The sequence below is a fragment of the Hippoglossus stenolepis genome, chromosome 2, assembly GCF_022539355.2.
Source record: "Hippoglossus stenolepis isolate QCI-W04-F060 chromosome 2, HSTE1.2, whole genome shotgun sequence".
Taxonomy (NCBI): Eukaryota; Metazoa; Chordata; class Actinopteri; order Pleuronectiformes; family Pleuronectidae; genus Hippoglossus; species Hippoglossus stenolepis.
In genome coordinates, this window is record NC_061484.1 from 15415462 (window position 1) to 15433474 (window position 18013).

The 18013-nt window shown below is 39.7% G+C and overlaps 2 protein-coding genes across 4 annotated transcripts; both read left to right on the forward strand.

Moving 5' to 3' along the window:
* The first annotated feature begins 361 nt into the window (after nt 1–361).
* On the forward strand, nt 362–7412 carry LOC118125332 (serine hydrolase-like protein). 2 transcript variants are annotated; one of them, XM_035183799.2, is made up of 13 exons: nt 363–566; nt 1349–1492; nt 2616–2729; nt 2986–3027; nt 3160–3179; nt 3316–3390; nt 3972–4081; nt 4162–4241; nt 4358–4392; nt 4508–4584; nt 4675–4762; nt 5986–6078; nt 6596–7412. In XM_035183799.2, exons 1-13 carry the CDS (start codon nt 509–511, stop codon nt 6596–6598), a joined length of 939 nt encoding a protein of 312 aa, XP_035039690.2. In that variant the 5' UTR covers nt 363–508; the 3' UTR covers nt 6599–7412. The 2 variants fall into 2 exon arrangements, with proteins under 2 accessions (XP_035039688.2, XP_035039690.2); XM_035183797.2 differs by lacking the exon at nt 6596–7412 and having other exon boundaries at nt 362–566; nt 5986–6565.
* A 3851-nt stretch (nt 7413–11263) lies between these two features.
* Nucleotides 11264–16978, forward strand: LOC118100388 (serine hydrolase-like protein). Of its 2 annotated transcripts, none has more exons than XM_035145408.2 (12): nt 11264–11380; nt 11941–12084; nt 13477–13590; nt 13705–13746; nt 13853–13872; nt 13974–14048; nt 14912–15018; nt 15666–15745; nt 15824–15861; nt 15979–16055; nt 16520–16607; nt 16690–16978. In XM_035145408.2, exons 1-12 carry the CDS (start codon nt 11347–11349, stop codon nt 16819–16821), a joined length of 951 nt encoding a protein of 316 aa, XP_035001299.1. In that variant the 5' UTR covers nt 11264–11346; the 3' UTR covers nt 16822–16978. The 2 variants fall into 2 exon arrangements, with proteins under 2 accessions (XP_035001299.1, XP_035001309.1); XM_035145418.2 differs by having other exon boundaries at nt 15827–15861.
* The last annotated feature ends 1035 nt before the right edge of the window (nt 16979–18013 follow it).

Below are 18013 nucleotides of genomic sequence, written 5' to 3' on the forward strand. Positions count from 1 at the left end.
TATACACTGTTTTTCTTATGTTTGTGTTTTAAAGATACAACAAGGAAGGTGTGTGTATGTCCAGTCTAATTAGCACCATCATAGAGGAAAAGCCCATTGGATTACATTTATCTAAACTTAACAGGCAACATTTCAACCTGTTAAATTGAATTTATTTTCCATCATGATAATTAATTCAGTATCAATACGACCTCCCAGGGGGCGCTGTGTGTGCATAAACCAACCGACAACAATTGAACTGATAACAGTGACACAATAAGGACCGTGTGCTGAACAGTGGACTGATGCGAAGACTGAACCGACACTACAAGTCAACAGCAGGGGGCGACAAGGCTCAGTGTGGTTACAGTGCAGCACTAAACCAGAAGAAGAAGAAGAAGCAGGAGGAGGAAGAGGAAGAGGAAGAGGAGCCTGTGAAGGATCTGTGTTCTCACTGGTTCCTGTTTCCTAACAAACGTCTTGAATCATATGTTTCAGGTTTGAACTCAGAGCAGAGGTGTTGTCCACCATGATGCAGAGTCTGAAGGGCGTCAGGCACCTGAACTCCAGCACTGTCAAACAAGCAGGTGACTGTGTGTTTGTGTGCGTGTGCAAGTGTATGAAGGTGCGCGCGTGCCGGCAAGTGTGTATGTATGTGTATGTGTGTGTGTGATGTTTAAAAGATTCACAATTATATATATAAATATATATATATATAATTAACATAAACTAAATATGAGGCAGAATAGGTAGATCTATTCTAATGTATATGTCATATTTCTGATGACTCATATAAGCTGTCAAACTATTAAGGAGCCACAGGATGTTTGCTGAGGATCTTTTCTCATGACGATCACTCCTCAAATGATTAATCCCAGTGGTCCTGACTAACGTGACTAACGACCGATCACCTGTTTAGTCTGAACCAACAGTCTGAAGTCCAAACATGTTCACTTCTCAAAGGTAGAAAACAGAGAATAAAAGAAACATTGAGAATTAAAAACAAGATATTTTCACTCAAACGTTGTTTCTGTCTGTCAACTAATATATTAACCAACAAGAATGGCACTTAGCAGAGTGTGTATGTCTGCCAAGGCCCAACAGTCCCTTTTTAAATTTAATCAAGCTGCATCAAATTCCACAAACTCAGATATTAGTTCTTTAAACATGTCTGATTGAATTATTCTCTGGGAAATCGGGGAAATGTTGAAAAACACCCTTCCTGGTTCTGCCCCCTGATCCGGATCTGCCCCGAAATTCTTCACTGATCCACACAACATCCTTCCACCAGGTTTCATGGTAACCTGTTCTTAGATTTGCGTAATCCTGCTAACTAACTAAAACAGATTGTGTTGTGTTGTGTGTCCAGTGTCGGAGCTCTCTATTCCAGTCCCATGGGGAGAGATCAGAGGCAAAATCTGGGGTCCTGATCACGGGCGTCCTGTGCTGTGCCTGCACGGCTGGGCTGACAACTGTGGTACATTCAACTCCCTCATCCCCCTGCTGCCCAAAGGTAATTCATGTTATTATTCTTATTCTTTTATTAAAGCCTCATGTTGAATGTTAAAACACTGCTCTCAGCAGGGAAGTTTGAACTCCTCATACCTGCAAGTTTTGTCAAAGTTTTTAAATTCTTTCTCGACCTATAACATTCAGATTTGGGGCCATTCTGCCTAGAGATCCCTTTCACCTGAATCTTACACACTGCACCTTTAAAACTGTGTGAGAGCAGTGTTTTCTCTTGTTCACTGCCACTGAAGCTGAAGAGAAAATGTTCCTTCACTCTGTTTTAATTCAATGTAATGTGAACACATATATTTCATTATATAAAGCAACATATTAAAAAAAACAACAGCTATTAGTTTTTCTTTGTTGCTTTGGACTGTTCAGACTAAGGCTACATCCACACCAGCGTTTTGCCTTCGTATCAGTTTGAATCCCTGTCAATGCTCAATCTCGTGACTACTCACCTGCACTGGGCGTCCGTGTGCTGGTGTAAACAGGACGGGATGCTCCTCCCACTGGACACAGGAACAGTCACAGATTCCTCAAATGATATCTTGTCTCATACACATGTAAACAGTTATATCATTGTTAAATACAGAATCGAACTGATCCACAGCTGTTAGCAAAGACTACAGGGTTAGCAACGTTTGTAATTGATTATCCATGTCGTGTACTAAACTGATGGCCAAGGCTAATGCTGGTTGTTTTCCTCTGCGAAGGCTATGTTGGTACAGAAAAGACACAATCAGCAAGAGGTTGTGAGTGTTTACGTCATAGTTTCCAAACTTCTCTGTTTGTGCCCGTCCAGACTAAAAAGCAGCCCTGGAGTTTTCAACCTCAAACAGAGTCAGCAGCGTTTTGTATTTCTCCGTTTTAGCGGCTCTGTAACTCAGCAGGTCTGGACGCCAGACGTATCCGTAACAGAATTGATGCGTATTCGAACATATGGTTGCATTGTGGATGTAGTCTAAGCCAAAGACACTGTCTTGCACTCATTTACCGCTGCCCTTTACCAAGACACTGATATCATAATTGCAGCTGGTTGAGTCTGGAATTTTTTTGCCTCTGTGATATGACGTGCTGTTTTTTAACACAGTCTCTATTGTTTTCTTTCTTTGCATCTTCTCCAGAGTACAGATATGTGGCGTTGGACCTGCCAGGTCACGGTCTGTCCTCACATCGTCCTCCTGAAGCTTTCTACTCCTTTCCCTTGTATCTGATGGACGTACGCAGAGTCGCTGACGGTGTGTGAGTTCAAGAACCGGCAGGTTTAGCTCCTAGTTCAAATCAAACATCCCTGTCTCAAGACGACTGCATGACTCTTTTTTTTTTTTTAATCAAAGGTTTTACTCAATTTTGCATCAATTTGCAATAGCAGTATATGAATGCAGAAAGAAATTAATATTATATTATAGAAATATATAACACACTGTATCACTCAGTCTGTTCTGTGGTGAGATATTGAACCTGGTTGATGAAGTGTGAAATTAACTCCCGCAGCTCTGCAGTGGAACAGATTCTCCATCATAGGCCACAGTATGGGTGAGTGCAGCCACACAGCAGAATTGGAGACATTTACCATGTTATAATATTAACATATTAATAATATGTTGGATGTATGTCACATGTTATATGGACTACGTGTGTCCACCTTCTTCTTTTGTTTAATTTTAGGTGGTAACATTGCTGGATTGGTAAGTGACCAGATCAGAACAGTTTTCAAATGATGAACAGACACTTATTATTATTATTATTATTATTATTATTATTATTATTATTATTACTCTTATTATCATTTCTGTACCTGGGTGTGTACTTTGTGTTCCACAGTTCAGCGCTCTGTATCCTGAGAAGGTGGATGCTATCGTACTGCTGGACTCTTATGGATTTCTACCTACAGATTCGGTACTTTAACAGTTTTTACCCTTGAGACTCGTCACTGGGCACAACTTATCAACAAACATTTTAGCTCTAACCTGCAGAACTTTCCTGCCGTGCACCTGACACCAAAATGTCTCTTTCCAAGCCGAACGGAAAGTTTCACCTGGTGGACAGACCGTTTCAAGAGGGATGGACAATTGATTTTTTTTTTTTCCATGAATTTTAATGTGGCTGCAACAAATCTGTCGTTCTGCTGCAGCAAAACCAACTTCAAGTGACTTCTCGAAAAAAAACACACAGAGTAGGTAGAAGGACAAGTTGCCTAACTTCAGAGTGCATTTAGTTTAGGTTTGCTTAGAGCGCTATATAAATGCGATGTATCATTATTATTATTATAAGATGTTTTGATCCCGCACTCCCAGTTTAAATGACTCGGGCATCAGTATTTTTACATAGAGGACGTCAGACCATGTAGTGCCTTGAAGGTCAACAGCAATATGTTGAAATCAATTCTAAAACACACAGGCAGCCAATAGGATTTCTATAATCCAATCAGTAATTGTCTTGTTAGTAATATTGAATGGAGTCCCTTCCTTTTCTTGCAGAAAGAAATTCCAGAAGTGATCAGACAGGGCCTGGATGAGATGCTTCAGTTTGAAGAAAAGGCAGAAGAAAAGGGGAGAAGAGTTTATACTTATGAGAAGGCAGCTGAGAGGTATTACCTTCATATTTATGCTGGTTTAGTAACTTTGTTTGTGCAACTCTTGTATAAAACATGTATTTTCTTTCTTTCAGGCTCTTGGCTGCAAACCCGACTCTGTCTGAACAGTCTGTGCGCATCCTTTTAGAGCGAGGTCTCGATCAAGTAGACGGAGGTCAGTCTGCTCTGTTGTTTGTTGCTGCTTCTCCTCTGAGAACAAAATTCTTTGAATAGCCTCACTATGTTTATTGTCCTTTTATGCTTGGGATATAATGCGTTTTTCTCTTGCAGGAGTTGCGTTCACTCGAGACTTTCGTCTCAATCTGGTAGGTTGCTGCTGAACTGCTCCAGCTCATCACTTACTTTCTTAAAGTTCTCCCAAAGGTGTCGTATGAAGCCCATGTATTGCAGCTACATTGTGTTTTTGCTTTGTGATGACAGAAAAACATCGTGCGCACCACTTTGGAGCAGTGTCTGGAGTTCCAGAAGAGGATTACAGCCTCCACCCTCGTTATTCTGTAACTGCTTCATTTTCCATGTTTCAAGCACTAAACTCCAGCAGTACAACGCTGTGCCTCACTAAGTGTGACACCTCTTTGTCTTTACAGAGCAGAGGACGGCTTTGAGAAGGTATTTGCTGAACGAGATGGAAAGAAAGCTTCGTCAGCTCTTGTGCAGGCCTATAGGGACAGAAATGTGAGTGTGTTTCTGTAGTAAAGTGGGTGCACTTGCGTCTTTGTGTTTTATTTTTAGCCGTTAAGCCTGTGTGTAATTGTGCCCAGTAGACAGACAGCTGCAGAGGTGCGGAAGTAGCAGTGTAGTAAAAGGCTCAGTGTCTCAGAGGCAGCATCGTTTCTTATAGCTGTGAACTTAGACACTGACCTACATACTGTACCTGGTCCAGTGCTGCTGGTGAGAGAGGATGAGGAGAAGAACAAAGTTTCACTATACAGCAAAAGAAAAGCTCTTCACATCAGAATATCAATGATTATTCTGATCATTCACTTGAGTAAAGGCACCAATACAGAAACCAAGAAAAATATATAATTATAAATATATAATTATATAACATATATATAACAAATAAAATGCTGACCATGAAATACTGTAAAACAGCTGTAATACAAATAATTAAATAGATGACAAAAGTCAATAAAATCTTATAATCCATCCATCCATTCTTACCATATCCCAACTAACATTGGGTGAGTGGCAGGGTACATAAAAATACATAATAATAATATTAATAATATTTTGACTGATGATATTTATGCGTTGTCCATCTTTACATACAGTCTAGGGTGCAGACTAATAATCTGTGTTGCCAGACTTGTAGTTTTTTATTTCTATTCTTCTGCTCAATAAAATTATAGTTAATGTGCTTTTTAAAGTTTTTTTTTTTGTTTCATGCATGTGTTTGAAAGTGACTTTTACATTTTGTACATTTATAAGATTAATGATTAGAATGTTTTCACCAATTAGATCAATGTCAGTGTTTTTCAAGTTTTTGGTAAGCAGTAATCTCAGGCCACCTCCCCCATATTTGACTTTATGGGATTTCTTTGATATTCAACTGTATATTTAAATCCAGGTAGTAAACAGCGTTTAATAAGACTCTGTCCTCTACCTTGCCGGAGGTTTGTGATCAACTTAATGCATTTTCTAGTACTAGATAAATGATAAGACCGCAGCAGGGAGCTCGTTTCAGAGAAAAACCTCCTGGGAAACAACAAACAGCCACAGTTAGACTTGCCAGAATTAAGAGAGTGAGAATATTGACTGTACATTCACCAAGTAGCCAGAATCATGAACATGACATTATAATAAATGATAATGTTGCTCCATACCTGCAGGATGTTTTTTAACACATTCATTTTATCTCTAACACTCTTCTAACTGTGTGTGCATCTGTCTTTCAGCAAACTGTAGTGAGAGTACCTGGTGATCATCACATCCACTTGAATGATGCTGAGGTCGTCGCTCCCCTGGTGTCGGACTTCCTGCAGACCAATGTGTGTGTGCAGTCAGACAGACTGACAGATGTACCGACGTCTAAGTTATAGAAAACACACAAATGCAACAAACTTAGCCAGCACAGTCTGTCATCAACCTTTTTATAAATGTCTTATGGGCATTTTTACGTTGTTTTATTTATAATGTAGTGTTTTAATTTAACCTAACCTATCTGGCACATGTGATTTAAAATATTTTAATATATATATATATATATATAGATTTATACTGATGATGGTGTGATTTTTCACACCAAGTTCTTCTTAAACTCTAGTTCATCTGTAAACTACTGAAGGAGGGGATCAATGAAATGCAGCGTCAATGTGTTTTTGACACAGTTTGTATTTTTGTACTCACTGATCAAGTGATTAATCTTGTTCATGATTCCATTCAATGAATCACGTCTGCATCAGAGGTCAACAGCAGGTTTTAATGCAGTGCTTTGTCTATTTGTATTCAAACAGCAGAATAACACTTTTAACACAACATTGCTCTGAATCTTCTTGTTATTTACAGTGAAAGGAGGAGCACAGGAGCGTAAATGCCTTACAGCCGTTTGCCTCTGCCGACCAGTCGAGTTACAGTTTACATCCGTGACTGTCCACACTAACATAATAAATGCATTGAAGACATTTATTTAATTAAAGGTGCTGATTGTATTTTGTGCATACCAGAGTGCGGACCTCCACCAAGACCCAACAGTCCCTTTATGAAACCACATTGAATTTATTTGATCCAGATTTGGATTTATTTGGAACTGCACCAAATAGCACACACTCATAAATCAGCCTCCTTAACGAGCTTCATGATTCATGTTTGATCCATTGTTCATGTTGAAAAACATTCTCACAAACATTCCTGGATCCACACCCTGATCCAGTCCACACAAAAATTGCTTGTGTTCTTTCTTGGATCATAGAAATTTCATGTAAATCCGTTGAGTAGTTTTTGCGTAAACCTCGTAACAAACAAACAAACACCGATGAAAACATAACCTCCTTGACCGAGATGATAAACTCAAATTTTGGACAAGTGGTAACTCTGACCTCTTGGTGGTGATAAAAACTGATGTGGGTCTTGGGTTCATCCTCTGAGGACCAGGAATGTTTTGGCTAAAGAAAGATGGTGTTTATTTACACACAGTTTATACACTGATGCAGTAATCAGACAGAAATATTGTTGTAAGAAATGTCAGAGCTTCACACAGAAGAAATGAGTGGAATGAAGAGCAGCTGCTGAAGTCTGTGTTCAGCTCGATCTGCAGCAGAATGTTTGAAATGCTCTGTGATGTGTTTGAAGTCTGCTACCGGAATGAAATATTTCAGCAGATGTAGTACAGTCTCTCTGAGTTGTGTGTCCTCATGTTTAGTCCCAAAGGTTAGTGAGCAGCGGGAAGGGTTAGGGTTAGACATTTTCATTCACACTTGTATCAGACTTAGTGCTGTGTCACCATAGTTCCTTTACATGAAGTTCATATTAGGACTACTCAGATCAGTTCCATTACCCACACGTATTAGTTACCTTAAGTTTTTTAATCAATCTCCAACACGCTATTGTTTAGTATTTAGTAAATACCCACACATTCAGACCTCTTAAATCTTATATTTTTTATGGTCAGTTTTTTTTGGTCTCTGTAAGTCTTTTCATCTGTCAGTACTCGTGACATGTTATGGCCTTGGCGTCTTTTTAATTTGTGCCCGATTCAAGCAACGGTGTGTCTGGCTAGTTAAGCTCCTCACTCGTCAGTGCCGGTAGCCCCTTCCTCCAGGTTCACACCCTAATCCCAGATTTGGTTGCACGGATGCAATCTATTGCATGAATCGTCTGTCTTTTCTCCAATCTGAATTAGTTTTAAGGGTTCGTGCGTCACAGACTTTTTAAGTGTGGCGCCCGTCCCGCGCAGGTCCCAGACCTCGCTTTTTTTATCTTGTTTCTTTTGCACCAAGACAGGGTCCCAGACCCCTCACAAGGTCCCAGACCTTTCACAAGGTCCCTGACCTTTTACAAGGTCCCAGACCTTTCACTGGGTCCCAGACCTCTGTTTAGTACTTTTATTTTACATACCCTTTCATTGCTTCCATAAAACCCAGAACTTTATTATTTTACCTCCTTTCTCCTCTCCGCACACTCACAATCTATATCAATGCCTATATAACTAATGCAGAATTTGTTTTAACAGGTTTATGCTTACCTTTTAGTTTGGCGCCCGTGAGTATGTGGAGAATCGATCGGCGCGGCCTCGACCTTTGGGTCTCCGGTCTTTCTGGTCAAAACTTCTCTTCAGGATCACGTCGGGGTCACCAATTTTGTTGTGTTCTTTTATCCTTAGGTATGAGAAGGGTCGGTTTTGGTTCAAAAGTATTTATTTAGAAGCAATGAAAAGGTACAGCATAGCTATGGGCACTCAATGCACAGCCTCGGCTTTAGTCAGTAGCTCGGGGTAGTCAAGAGTCGCCCCGAACGGACAGATACAGATTGCAGATACAGTGTTTGTTGTTCATTGGAGTGAGAAACATTGTGTTTCTGCTTTATCGGCTGTATGTTCTGTGTGCGTAAGCATGCGTATTCATCAGACAAGACAACGCCTTTCCTATCTGGCCTTCAGAAGCTGGGGCAGCTTCTTGATTTCTTTCTAAGGCATAGGTCACAGTGTCTTAATGAGCACAGTGCATTCATGTATGTGTGATGTTGAATAAAGCTAAAGGAATACTGTAATATATATATAAAGGTTTATGTATGAGAACAAGTTTAAGTACAGTGTATTGTATGCCACGGATTACAGTCCTAACACAATTAAAACATTAATTCTTTCTGTTAAGGTACAAACATGGTGCGTGTAAAATCGATCCTTTTCGGGGCTATAGTGATAATTATATTATTAAAATCCTAACAGAAGGGTGTGAAGTCTGAGGAGTAAGTACAAGTACTGTAGATCGTGTTTCCTACATGGTTTGACACATTACCTCCGCCAACACCCGTGTCTGTCTGTTTGTTTGTTTACTGGCTTATTTATCAGCAGGTTTACACAAAAACTACTGAACCAATTTGCACCAAACCTGTTGGAAGGATGGGGCCTGGGCCTCTAACTCATTAGATTTAGGCGTGGATGTGGTTTAAACTATGTTTTATGACAAATAATTCATCAGAGCTACAGGACAAAAACTTTCTCTTATATTGTTATATTTCTACTGAAAGAACTCGTCCACCACGTATAGGATAGATGAGTCTTACTGATATGTGTACTCTCTAAGTGCCATTTGTATTGTATCAACCTTAATAACAGGCAAAGGGTGCCACACGATTTATTACATTCCATTTATACTGTTAGACCAAAGCTAAATAAGAAAAAAAAAAAAAAATTAAAAATATAACAAACAACCAAAAGAGGCAAAAATCACTCAGTCAAAATTAGTTTTAGAAATATATAAAATGTATTTATTTTACAAACCCCCCAAAACATGTACTCTCAGTTACTAATGTAACTAGAATATCACTCAGTAGAATGCATACCTCCCCTTTTTAGATTTTCACCAGGGAATAATTCATGGATCTTGATGAAAGGGGGGAACTGATATCTGTAAGTGTGTGAAATGCAATGTGCTCTACCTTGTGCCATCCTAGTTATCTGACATTATGTTTACTTTAACTTAGCAGATGACTGGGTTTTAGCAAGTTGAATCTTTGAAGTGAGTATACACACTGAGTTATTTATACCACAGAGGAACAAGTCCTGCCCCACTTCCAAACTAACCTGTGTCCCACAAGCCTTTGAATGTTTCTTTCATCAGTCTTTGTACAAAGCTGAAACACGATAAACAGGTGTAGTAGAACATGTGTATCTACTACAAGCTACACATTTTTCTCACAACTAAGAGCAAAAAACACGCAGCTCCCATGAGCCGTTACAAACAGACGCAAAACCTCATCAAATCCATGTTAAAGCCTGAATCCATCAATGGTTTTCAGCACCTTTTTCCACTCACTGTCGCCAGGAGGCTGAATCTCTATGGTGCACTGTCCTTCAGCAGCCGAGTAGCTGCAGCCGGTAATAAAGTTGATGCCTTTAGATAAACATTTAGAAGAAATCTCCTCTGAGGCGACTCCATGCACAAACAAGAAGAAGATGAGATCAACTGAGTAAATCATCAGATCAGAGAAACGGGCCCAATCAGAAGGATTCATTTTCTCATTTACTGGTGGATTAGAGACAAGACAAGCCTCCATCTTAGTGTAACTGTTTTAATTGAGCGAGCTCCATGAATGTGACTGATTGTGGTTTTGTAATTAAATGAATCATGTGATTTAAAAGTGTTTCGTAACAATGAAGCATTGGAATCAGTTTGATTTAGAGTTGGAACGATTAGTCGAATGTCAGAGGATAAATAAGTCTAAAGACATTTTCAGCTGTTTAACTGGTCAAATCTTTGTATCGTTAATCTTTATTATGTCAAGCAAAACTGTCGGCCAATAGCCAGGATATTAGAAACACTGAAGTGATGAGTCATAGTCCTCCGAACACACCCTGCCGTCTCTATTAGCTGAATCTGACTAAATCTTCCAAAATGTCAAGATTGTATTTATTCAACTGTTCTGCAACAGCCTCTTTCAATTTTATCTTTAAAAATAAAGGTCAAGGTGTTGCTCTACATAAAGAAGTGTGGATGGGGTAATAATGAATCCTTCAGTTTTAAAGTTTTCAAATGAACTATATCGAAAATAAAATTATATACGATTGAACCTGGAAAAAATACTGATAATATGAGCTCACTTTCTTCAGTGGCAGCTACACTGAAAACATTTTATATTGAATTTAGAAAATTGTATTATATCAAGTGGTTGCACAGAATAGACAGATAATAAATATATTTTTAATTTAGTGTACATGCTTTTTTAAGTTGACTGAACTAAATTAATTTATAAATATATGAAGGGTTCAGTAACACATTCAAATCAGTTAAATGAGCCTGATTGAAACATACAAGGGGTCGTATTAATGCGACCTGAGGCTTTCGAGGAAAAACCTCCAAAATATGTTTGTTAAAAAAAAAAACAAGGAAAACCAAACTTTAAGCAGCCCACATTAAAGAACAGAGGGAAGTGAAATATACACCAACATTATGTCTATTTAGCCAAAAATAGTTTTTCAACTGTGTCCTTCACAGCAGAGGAGGCTGCCTGTGAGACCCAGCGGAGGGAAAGGTGTTCCCCTGGAGGCTGCAGGCTCCACATCCCGGAAGTGCGCAGGAAGTTTGTAAGTTAGTGCAAAGATGCAAGCGTCAGGACCTCAGCTGGACAGAGAAGGTGAGAAAGTTTGAATAATGATAATAATGATAATAATCCGCGCTGTGTGAAAGTGTTTCCTTCAGTCTGATTTAGTGTCGAAGCAGAGTTGATATTGTAAACAGGCTCCACGCGCTGTAGTAAAGTCCATTGTCAAAAAGCTGCAGGTTACTCACTCTAACTTTTTATTTAGACTTCAACTAAGAATCATTAGACTGAAATAAGTTAATAAATAATAAGTGCTGTGAAGTTTAGCCTTTTGTTTTCTGTAAATCATCAAGTAATTGTAAAAGTTGTGTTTCTATGTTTCTATGTCATTTATATCTTGTGACTGTGTCATAATATGATGTCACAGTGAACTTGTGTTTGAGCTGCACACTGACACCTGTGTTGTTGTGGTGTTGATGTGTTGTTGTGCTGTGTTGTTTTGTGGTGTGGTGTGGTGTTGTTGTGTTGTCCTGTGTTGTGGTTGTGTTGTTTGGTTGTGTTGTGGTGTTGTGATGCGTTGTGTGTTGTTGTGCTATGTTGTTCTGTTGTTATGTGGTGTTGTTGCGTTGTGTTGTGTTGTGTTGTGTGTCCAGTGTCAGAGCTCTCAGTTCCAGTCCCATGGGGAGAGATCAGGGGTAAAGTCTGGGGTCCTGATCAGGGCTGTCCTGTGCTGTGCCTGCACGGCTGGGCTGACAACTGTGGTTCATTCAACACCCTCATCCCCCTGCTGCCCAAAGGTAAATCATGACACACCAGAAATTAATTGCAATAATTATCAACAAATTTAGCATTAGTGAATATTATTACAATTCGTAACCGTAATTAATTTATATTGACAGCCAGTGTACCTCACTACACTGGCTGAAGACTTCATCAAGTTTTTACTGGAATGATGGTGAAACTGTGAAAGAACTGTACTGGACAACACGTTCAGTGGTTGCGAGAAATCAATGAGTTAGATCAGTTGTGCTGCGGGCTACACATTGGACTGCAAGGTGACTGCATTTACATACAAACATGCTGTGTTTGAGTCTTATCCTGTTTTTTAAAGGGGGTTGTATTGACATGGAACTTTTACTTTGATAAGTCTGGCTTATTTAAGTGAGGGATCCATCCCATGACTGTCTTAAATTGATTCCTTCTCAGTCACCATGGTAACTCGTGCTTTAGAGCTAGCCTGCTGTAAAGCACGAGTACCAGGATCAAGGTCAAGTTACGTTTAGCCGTGTCTCAAAGAATGTCAGACGGGCGGAAACGTTTTCAAAGTTGTTTGAAGACAGTTCCGTCCAGAGTTTTTATCACGCTCTTACGGTCTGTAGTCAGAATAATAAGAAATAATTTTTATTAAGTTTATTATCTTAAGTATTAAGTTTGTATGCATGAAAAAATAAAGTTGCTGTCACAGTCTGTTAGCACGTCAAAGTATTGTTGAACTGTTTATCAGTCATTTTTTTTCAAGCCAGTGAAAAGGTCAAGCCAATTCAAGCTTGACCTTTTCACTTAAACCAGGATTAGTTTAGCCAGTTTGATGGAATACCCTCCAGGTTAAGGTGTTTACTCGCAACAGAATATCCAGGTGTCTGTTGGAGGGCTCCAGGCAAAGGCAGCATATTCAGGTTTCTCAAAACAGGATAGGACTGAAGTGGGTTTGTAAAAACCGGCATGTAGGGCAAGACAAAATCTGGCTTCTCAGAAAAACCTGATAACAACCAGAACACTAGTTTGTTATTTAATCAGTAGATTATAGTGGTTCTATGGGATGTCCGTCCCTTTAAAATGATCAGATTTGCCTCAGCTCAGCAACAAGAGCTGCTCTTCATTTATTATCACGTCCGACTTTTATAATCCACACAAATATAGCAATTTTATGATCTATGGTTGCTGTGTGCGCACGTATATCGTTTACGTTGCTAAATATCATTGTACTAAACAATTTCTATAAAACCATTATTTAACATTATGTTTGGTATAAAACATGTTACTCTTATATATTTGACCCTCTTTTTTTAACCTATAATCAATAATAAATTACTTAACTCTTTCCCGGTAATTTTTATCAAAGAAAATATGGACCCATGAAATACATTATAACTGGGATCACTTGACTGAGGCCCTGTCCGTCCTCTCAGAGTGCAGATACGTGGCGGTGGACCTGGCAGGTCACGGCCGCTCGTCGCACCGTCCTCCTGGAGTCTTCTACTCTCTACTCGAGTACGTGGCGGATGTTCTCAGAGTCGCTGGGGGTGAGTGCGATGAATCCTGCTCCATGATGTGTGAAATTAAATTATTCATTTGTTGCTAATCTCCCCATTGATGTCTTAATAATGGATTACCCTATCTTATCTTAACTCCTGCAGCTCTGAAGATGAGGAAATTCTCCATCATAGGCCACAGTATGGGTGAGTGCACCACCAGGACACAACTGATCCCAATCTGTGTGTTGTATACTTTGCTGTGTTGAAAAAGTGAAAGTGTAAATAACATGAAGCCTCTTTGCATTTACAGGTGCTGACATTGCAGGGATGGTGAGTGGCTGTTTGTCCACAGGCTGATGTGTAAACACACACTGTTCTGCTGTGTTTCCTCATGAGGTATCATCCTGTTGTACGTGATTGTGTTTCCACAGTTCGCTGCACTGTATCCTGAGATGGTGGACGCTCTCGTGTTCTTGGACTCTTATGGATTCTTACCAACGGATCCGGTACATTTATTTACACCTCAGTCTCAGAAACTCTGTGATTTATTGCCAGACGGTAGCCAGGAATTATTAGAATATTAGAAACACTGAAGTCATGAGTCAAAGTCCTCCAAACACACCCTGACGTCTCTATTAGATAGAGTCTGACTAAATAAAATCCGTAAAAAATAAAATCTTATTTTTTTTATTCAACTGTTCCACAACATCCTGCTCTAAATGAAGGTTTGAGTTGCTTAAAGTAATACAATCTGGGCCAATAATAAATCCTTTAATTGTTAAATTCTTCAAATTTAATATATTGAATATAGAATAATATATGATCGAAATTAAAGTCCCTCCGATTTGCCAATTCTCCCAAATCCGTAGAAAAAATACACCTTACCTCAGTTGCTCCAGTAACAGCCACAGTGCTGATTAAATGTTACTATAGTTAGTATTTTATTTATTCAGTTGTAGCACAGGATCCTCTGTAAATTGTTCTTTTCAAAGTGAAGGTCTAAGTGTTGCTTCAAGGAAGGAAAACTGTTTTTTTATTTATATTGTTGGATAAGTTTTTAAAACAAATATATTGACAATAAAATAATCTATAATATAAGTAAATAAATGAATGTAAAGTTTCTCCAATTTGCTCAAGCTCCATAATCCTTAGAATGAATGCAGGTGACAGGACCTCAGTGATATGTAGTATGTACTAATATGTTAGTTAGTATAGTCTGTTTGTAAAAAAGTGGGGAAAACGATCCCTGCAGTGATATTGCATCGTGCCTCAGTTATATTCTCTCTTTACTCTGAAACATTTATATTTTATTGAGAGCTCTAGTTTTTTACCTAATCACCTCATCTTTCTTTTCTATCTCTTCCTGCAGAAAGAAATGTACAAGGTGTTGAGGCAGGGGACAGATGAGATTATTCAGTTTGAAAAAAAGACACAAGTAAAGAAGAGAGATTACACTCACGAGGAGGCGGCTAAGAGGTATCATACTATCCCAGCAGTTGGTTATCACCCCCGTAATCGGCCTTGTTTGTTTGTTTGTTTGTTTGTTTGTTTGTTTCTAAGCAAGATTGTGTGAAAACTTGGAGGAAGGGTGTGGTATTAGTCAGGAGAGAACCCATTAAATGTTGGTGTGGATCTGAATCAGGGGGTGGATCCATTTCTTTTCACTTCTAACATTGTGAGGATTGGCTTTTTTTTTTAATATTCCATCATTTCTTTAAGAGTAATTCATGAGAAAATCTGACATGTTCTGGAGACTATATTTTATGAGTGTGTACACTTTGGTGTAGATGCAAATAAAACTCCTGACCGATTTCATTTAAATGTGGTTTCACTGTTGGGACTTGGCAGACATATGACTTGGTCTAAGTATTGGAACAGTGCTATGTCAAATAGACTTTACCTACTTGCTAATTTACATAAATAACAGCTCCAGGCCAAAACCCTGAAAAAGGGTAAAGTTTCTTAATGCCATTTTGTCATTGTTTTCAAGGACGTTTAGGTGACCAGTGCTGAACAGATGCATCCAGAGATATGTGCTCTACTGAGTGTCATTCTAGTTTTAAAACAAATATTAGACTTGTTGTAGCTTGGCCTGTATACTCAAAATACTTTATTTCCTTCAGGCTCTTGGATGCAAACCCCACTCTGTCTGAACAGTCTGCACACATCCTGTTAGAGCGCGGTCTGGTGCAGGTTGAAGGAGGTATGTCTTTATCTCTTCTCCTCCCCCTCGGTGAGGAATAATCTCACTGTGCCGGCAGCTGACTGTGTTTCTCTTCAGCAGGTTTTGTGTTCTCCAGAGACCTGCGGGTTAATTTTGTAAGTGACTTTTAACCTCCTGAACCCTGCGCCACATTCAGCACTTTCCTCTCTTATTCAACACACCGGGGGTTTTATCATTCAGCCCCATAAATGAAAACATGTCTTTGTTTTCAGAAAAACATACACCGCTTCACTTTGGAGCAGAGTCTGGAGATGCAGTCGAGGATTCAAGCCTCAGTTTTAGTTCTTCTGTAAGATATACACTCACTGTATCATATCTATAACGCTGTTTTCAGACATGAACTCCTGAAAGTGTTTGCAAAAATTGGGTCCGGCCATTTTCAGATCTTTCACATATGAAGAAAATGAATGCACGAGAGTGTCGGGGTCAGACGTGTTCACAACAACAGGAAAATGTCCATTCCATTCAGATGAGGGGTGTTATCTGGGCAGATCTTCCAGGAGGCAGCGCATGATGTATACATTCTGCGGCGGGAAATCAACAGCAGAGTCAGGTGTGGTCGTTGTCTGTCCAAGTTGACATCTTCGTTGGCATTGACACGCCCACTCACTTGCAGGAAAGTTCCAGAAACTGACTGGGACATTAGCCCCTCTTGATAATTTCAAGGAAGTTCAGGAGTTCAGTGCATGTCTGAAACCAGCGTATCAATAACTTAATGTCACCTTCATCCTAGTTTCTTCTTCTTTTTTCCAGAGCACAAGGCGGCGTTGAAAGAAGATTTTCCGAACCAGCCCAAAAGAAATTCACCCCAGCTCTTCTTCAAAACTTTCGGGACAGAAATGTGGGTGTGGCGTCTAAATATGTGCTTGAGCTGGTTTGATATATATGTCCAGCTAATATCCCTGCGTTTCTCTTTCCCTCAGCACAAGGTGGTGACGGTACCTGGCGATCATCACGTCCACCTGAATGACCCTGAGGTCATCGCTCCATTTGTGACCGACATCCTGCAAACTAAAGTGTTGTCATTGTCAACCAAGCCGGACCACAAGTTATAAAATACAGTCTCCAACACGCTGTCACAGTTCCATTATGTTCTCCACTTGTCTGTAAGATCAACCTGTGCTACTGTATTAAAGCCACCGTGAATTGTTCCTCAATGTGATATACTTAAAAAAATGTGTTAAATTAAAAATAAATTTTGTATGGGCAAAATTCCCTTGTCCGCCTGATGTGTTGTCCATGTCTGCCTGACAGTCCTCACTGAGGGAATAAAAGAACCTTTAAGCTCCTTGAAAGGTAAGACCCGCCCCTGCAGTGTGTTGTGATTGGCTGCAATTGCATTCTGAACATCCAATGACATTGCTGGTTACTGTTGGTCACCTGGAGGTTTTAAAGAGCTGATGTTTCCACGCACTCCACTTGTTGTGTGAACACTTCAGGGATCATTGTTGCAACTTCATCAAATTTACTGTCGCCACTAAACGGTTTGCGTTCGCTGTTTATTTCAACTCTGCGGGGGATTTCTTTTGTGGTTTTGTTTTCACTCATGAAGTAGAAGGATCACCGGATAAAGTGAGATGTCAGCTACAATGGAACAAGAAGGTAGGATTTTTTACTATCCAAAAACTTTCTGGAGACATGGATATTTTCAATTGCTGTGAAATCCAGTAAGTTTATACGATCATGAAATATCTGTAAGGACTTTGTGTTTGAGCTGCACGCTGACAGCTGTTGTGTGTCCAGTGTCAGAGCTCTCTGTTCCTGTGGCATGGGGAGAAATCAGATGTAAAGTCTGGGGTCCTGATCACGGTCGTCCTGTGCTGTGCCTTCACGGCTGGGCCGACAACTGTGGTACATTCAACTCCCTCATTCCCCTGCTGCCCAAAGGTAAATCACGACACACAAGAGTAGATTAATTAAATGTTCAGTAATCAAGGTTTTGGCGTATGACAGCGATTATAGCTGTGTTTGAGACCCTTAACAACCCCGACCAAGTTGTCCCAGTACGACACCACATATGTGATAATTAATAGTGTGTTCAGGGGCAAATTGATAGTGTAACAAAGATGAGCTGCTCACCTCTAGAAAATATTAAATTAAATATTGAAAGGCGGTGAAACCACTCCAAAAACATCTTGGAAACTTAGACTGCAAACCAAGACGGACCTCACCCACCTCTACACTCAGGTCGTGGAACGGAGCCGTGGTATCGAGGTCCCGCCGATACACATGCTTGACCAATCACCA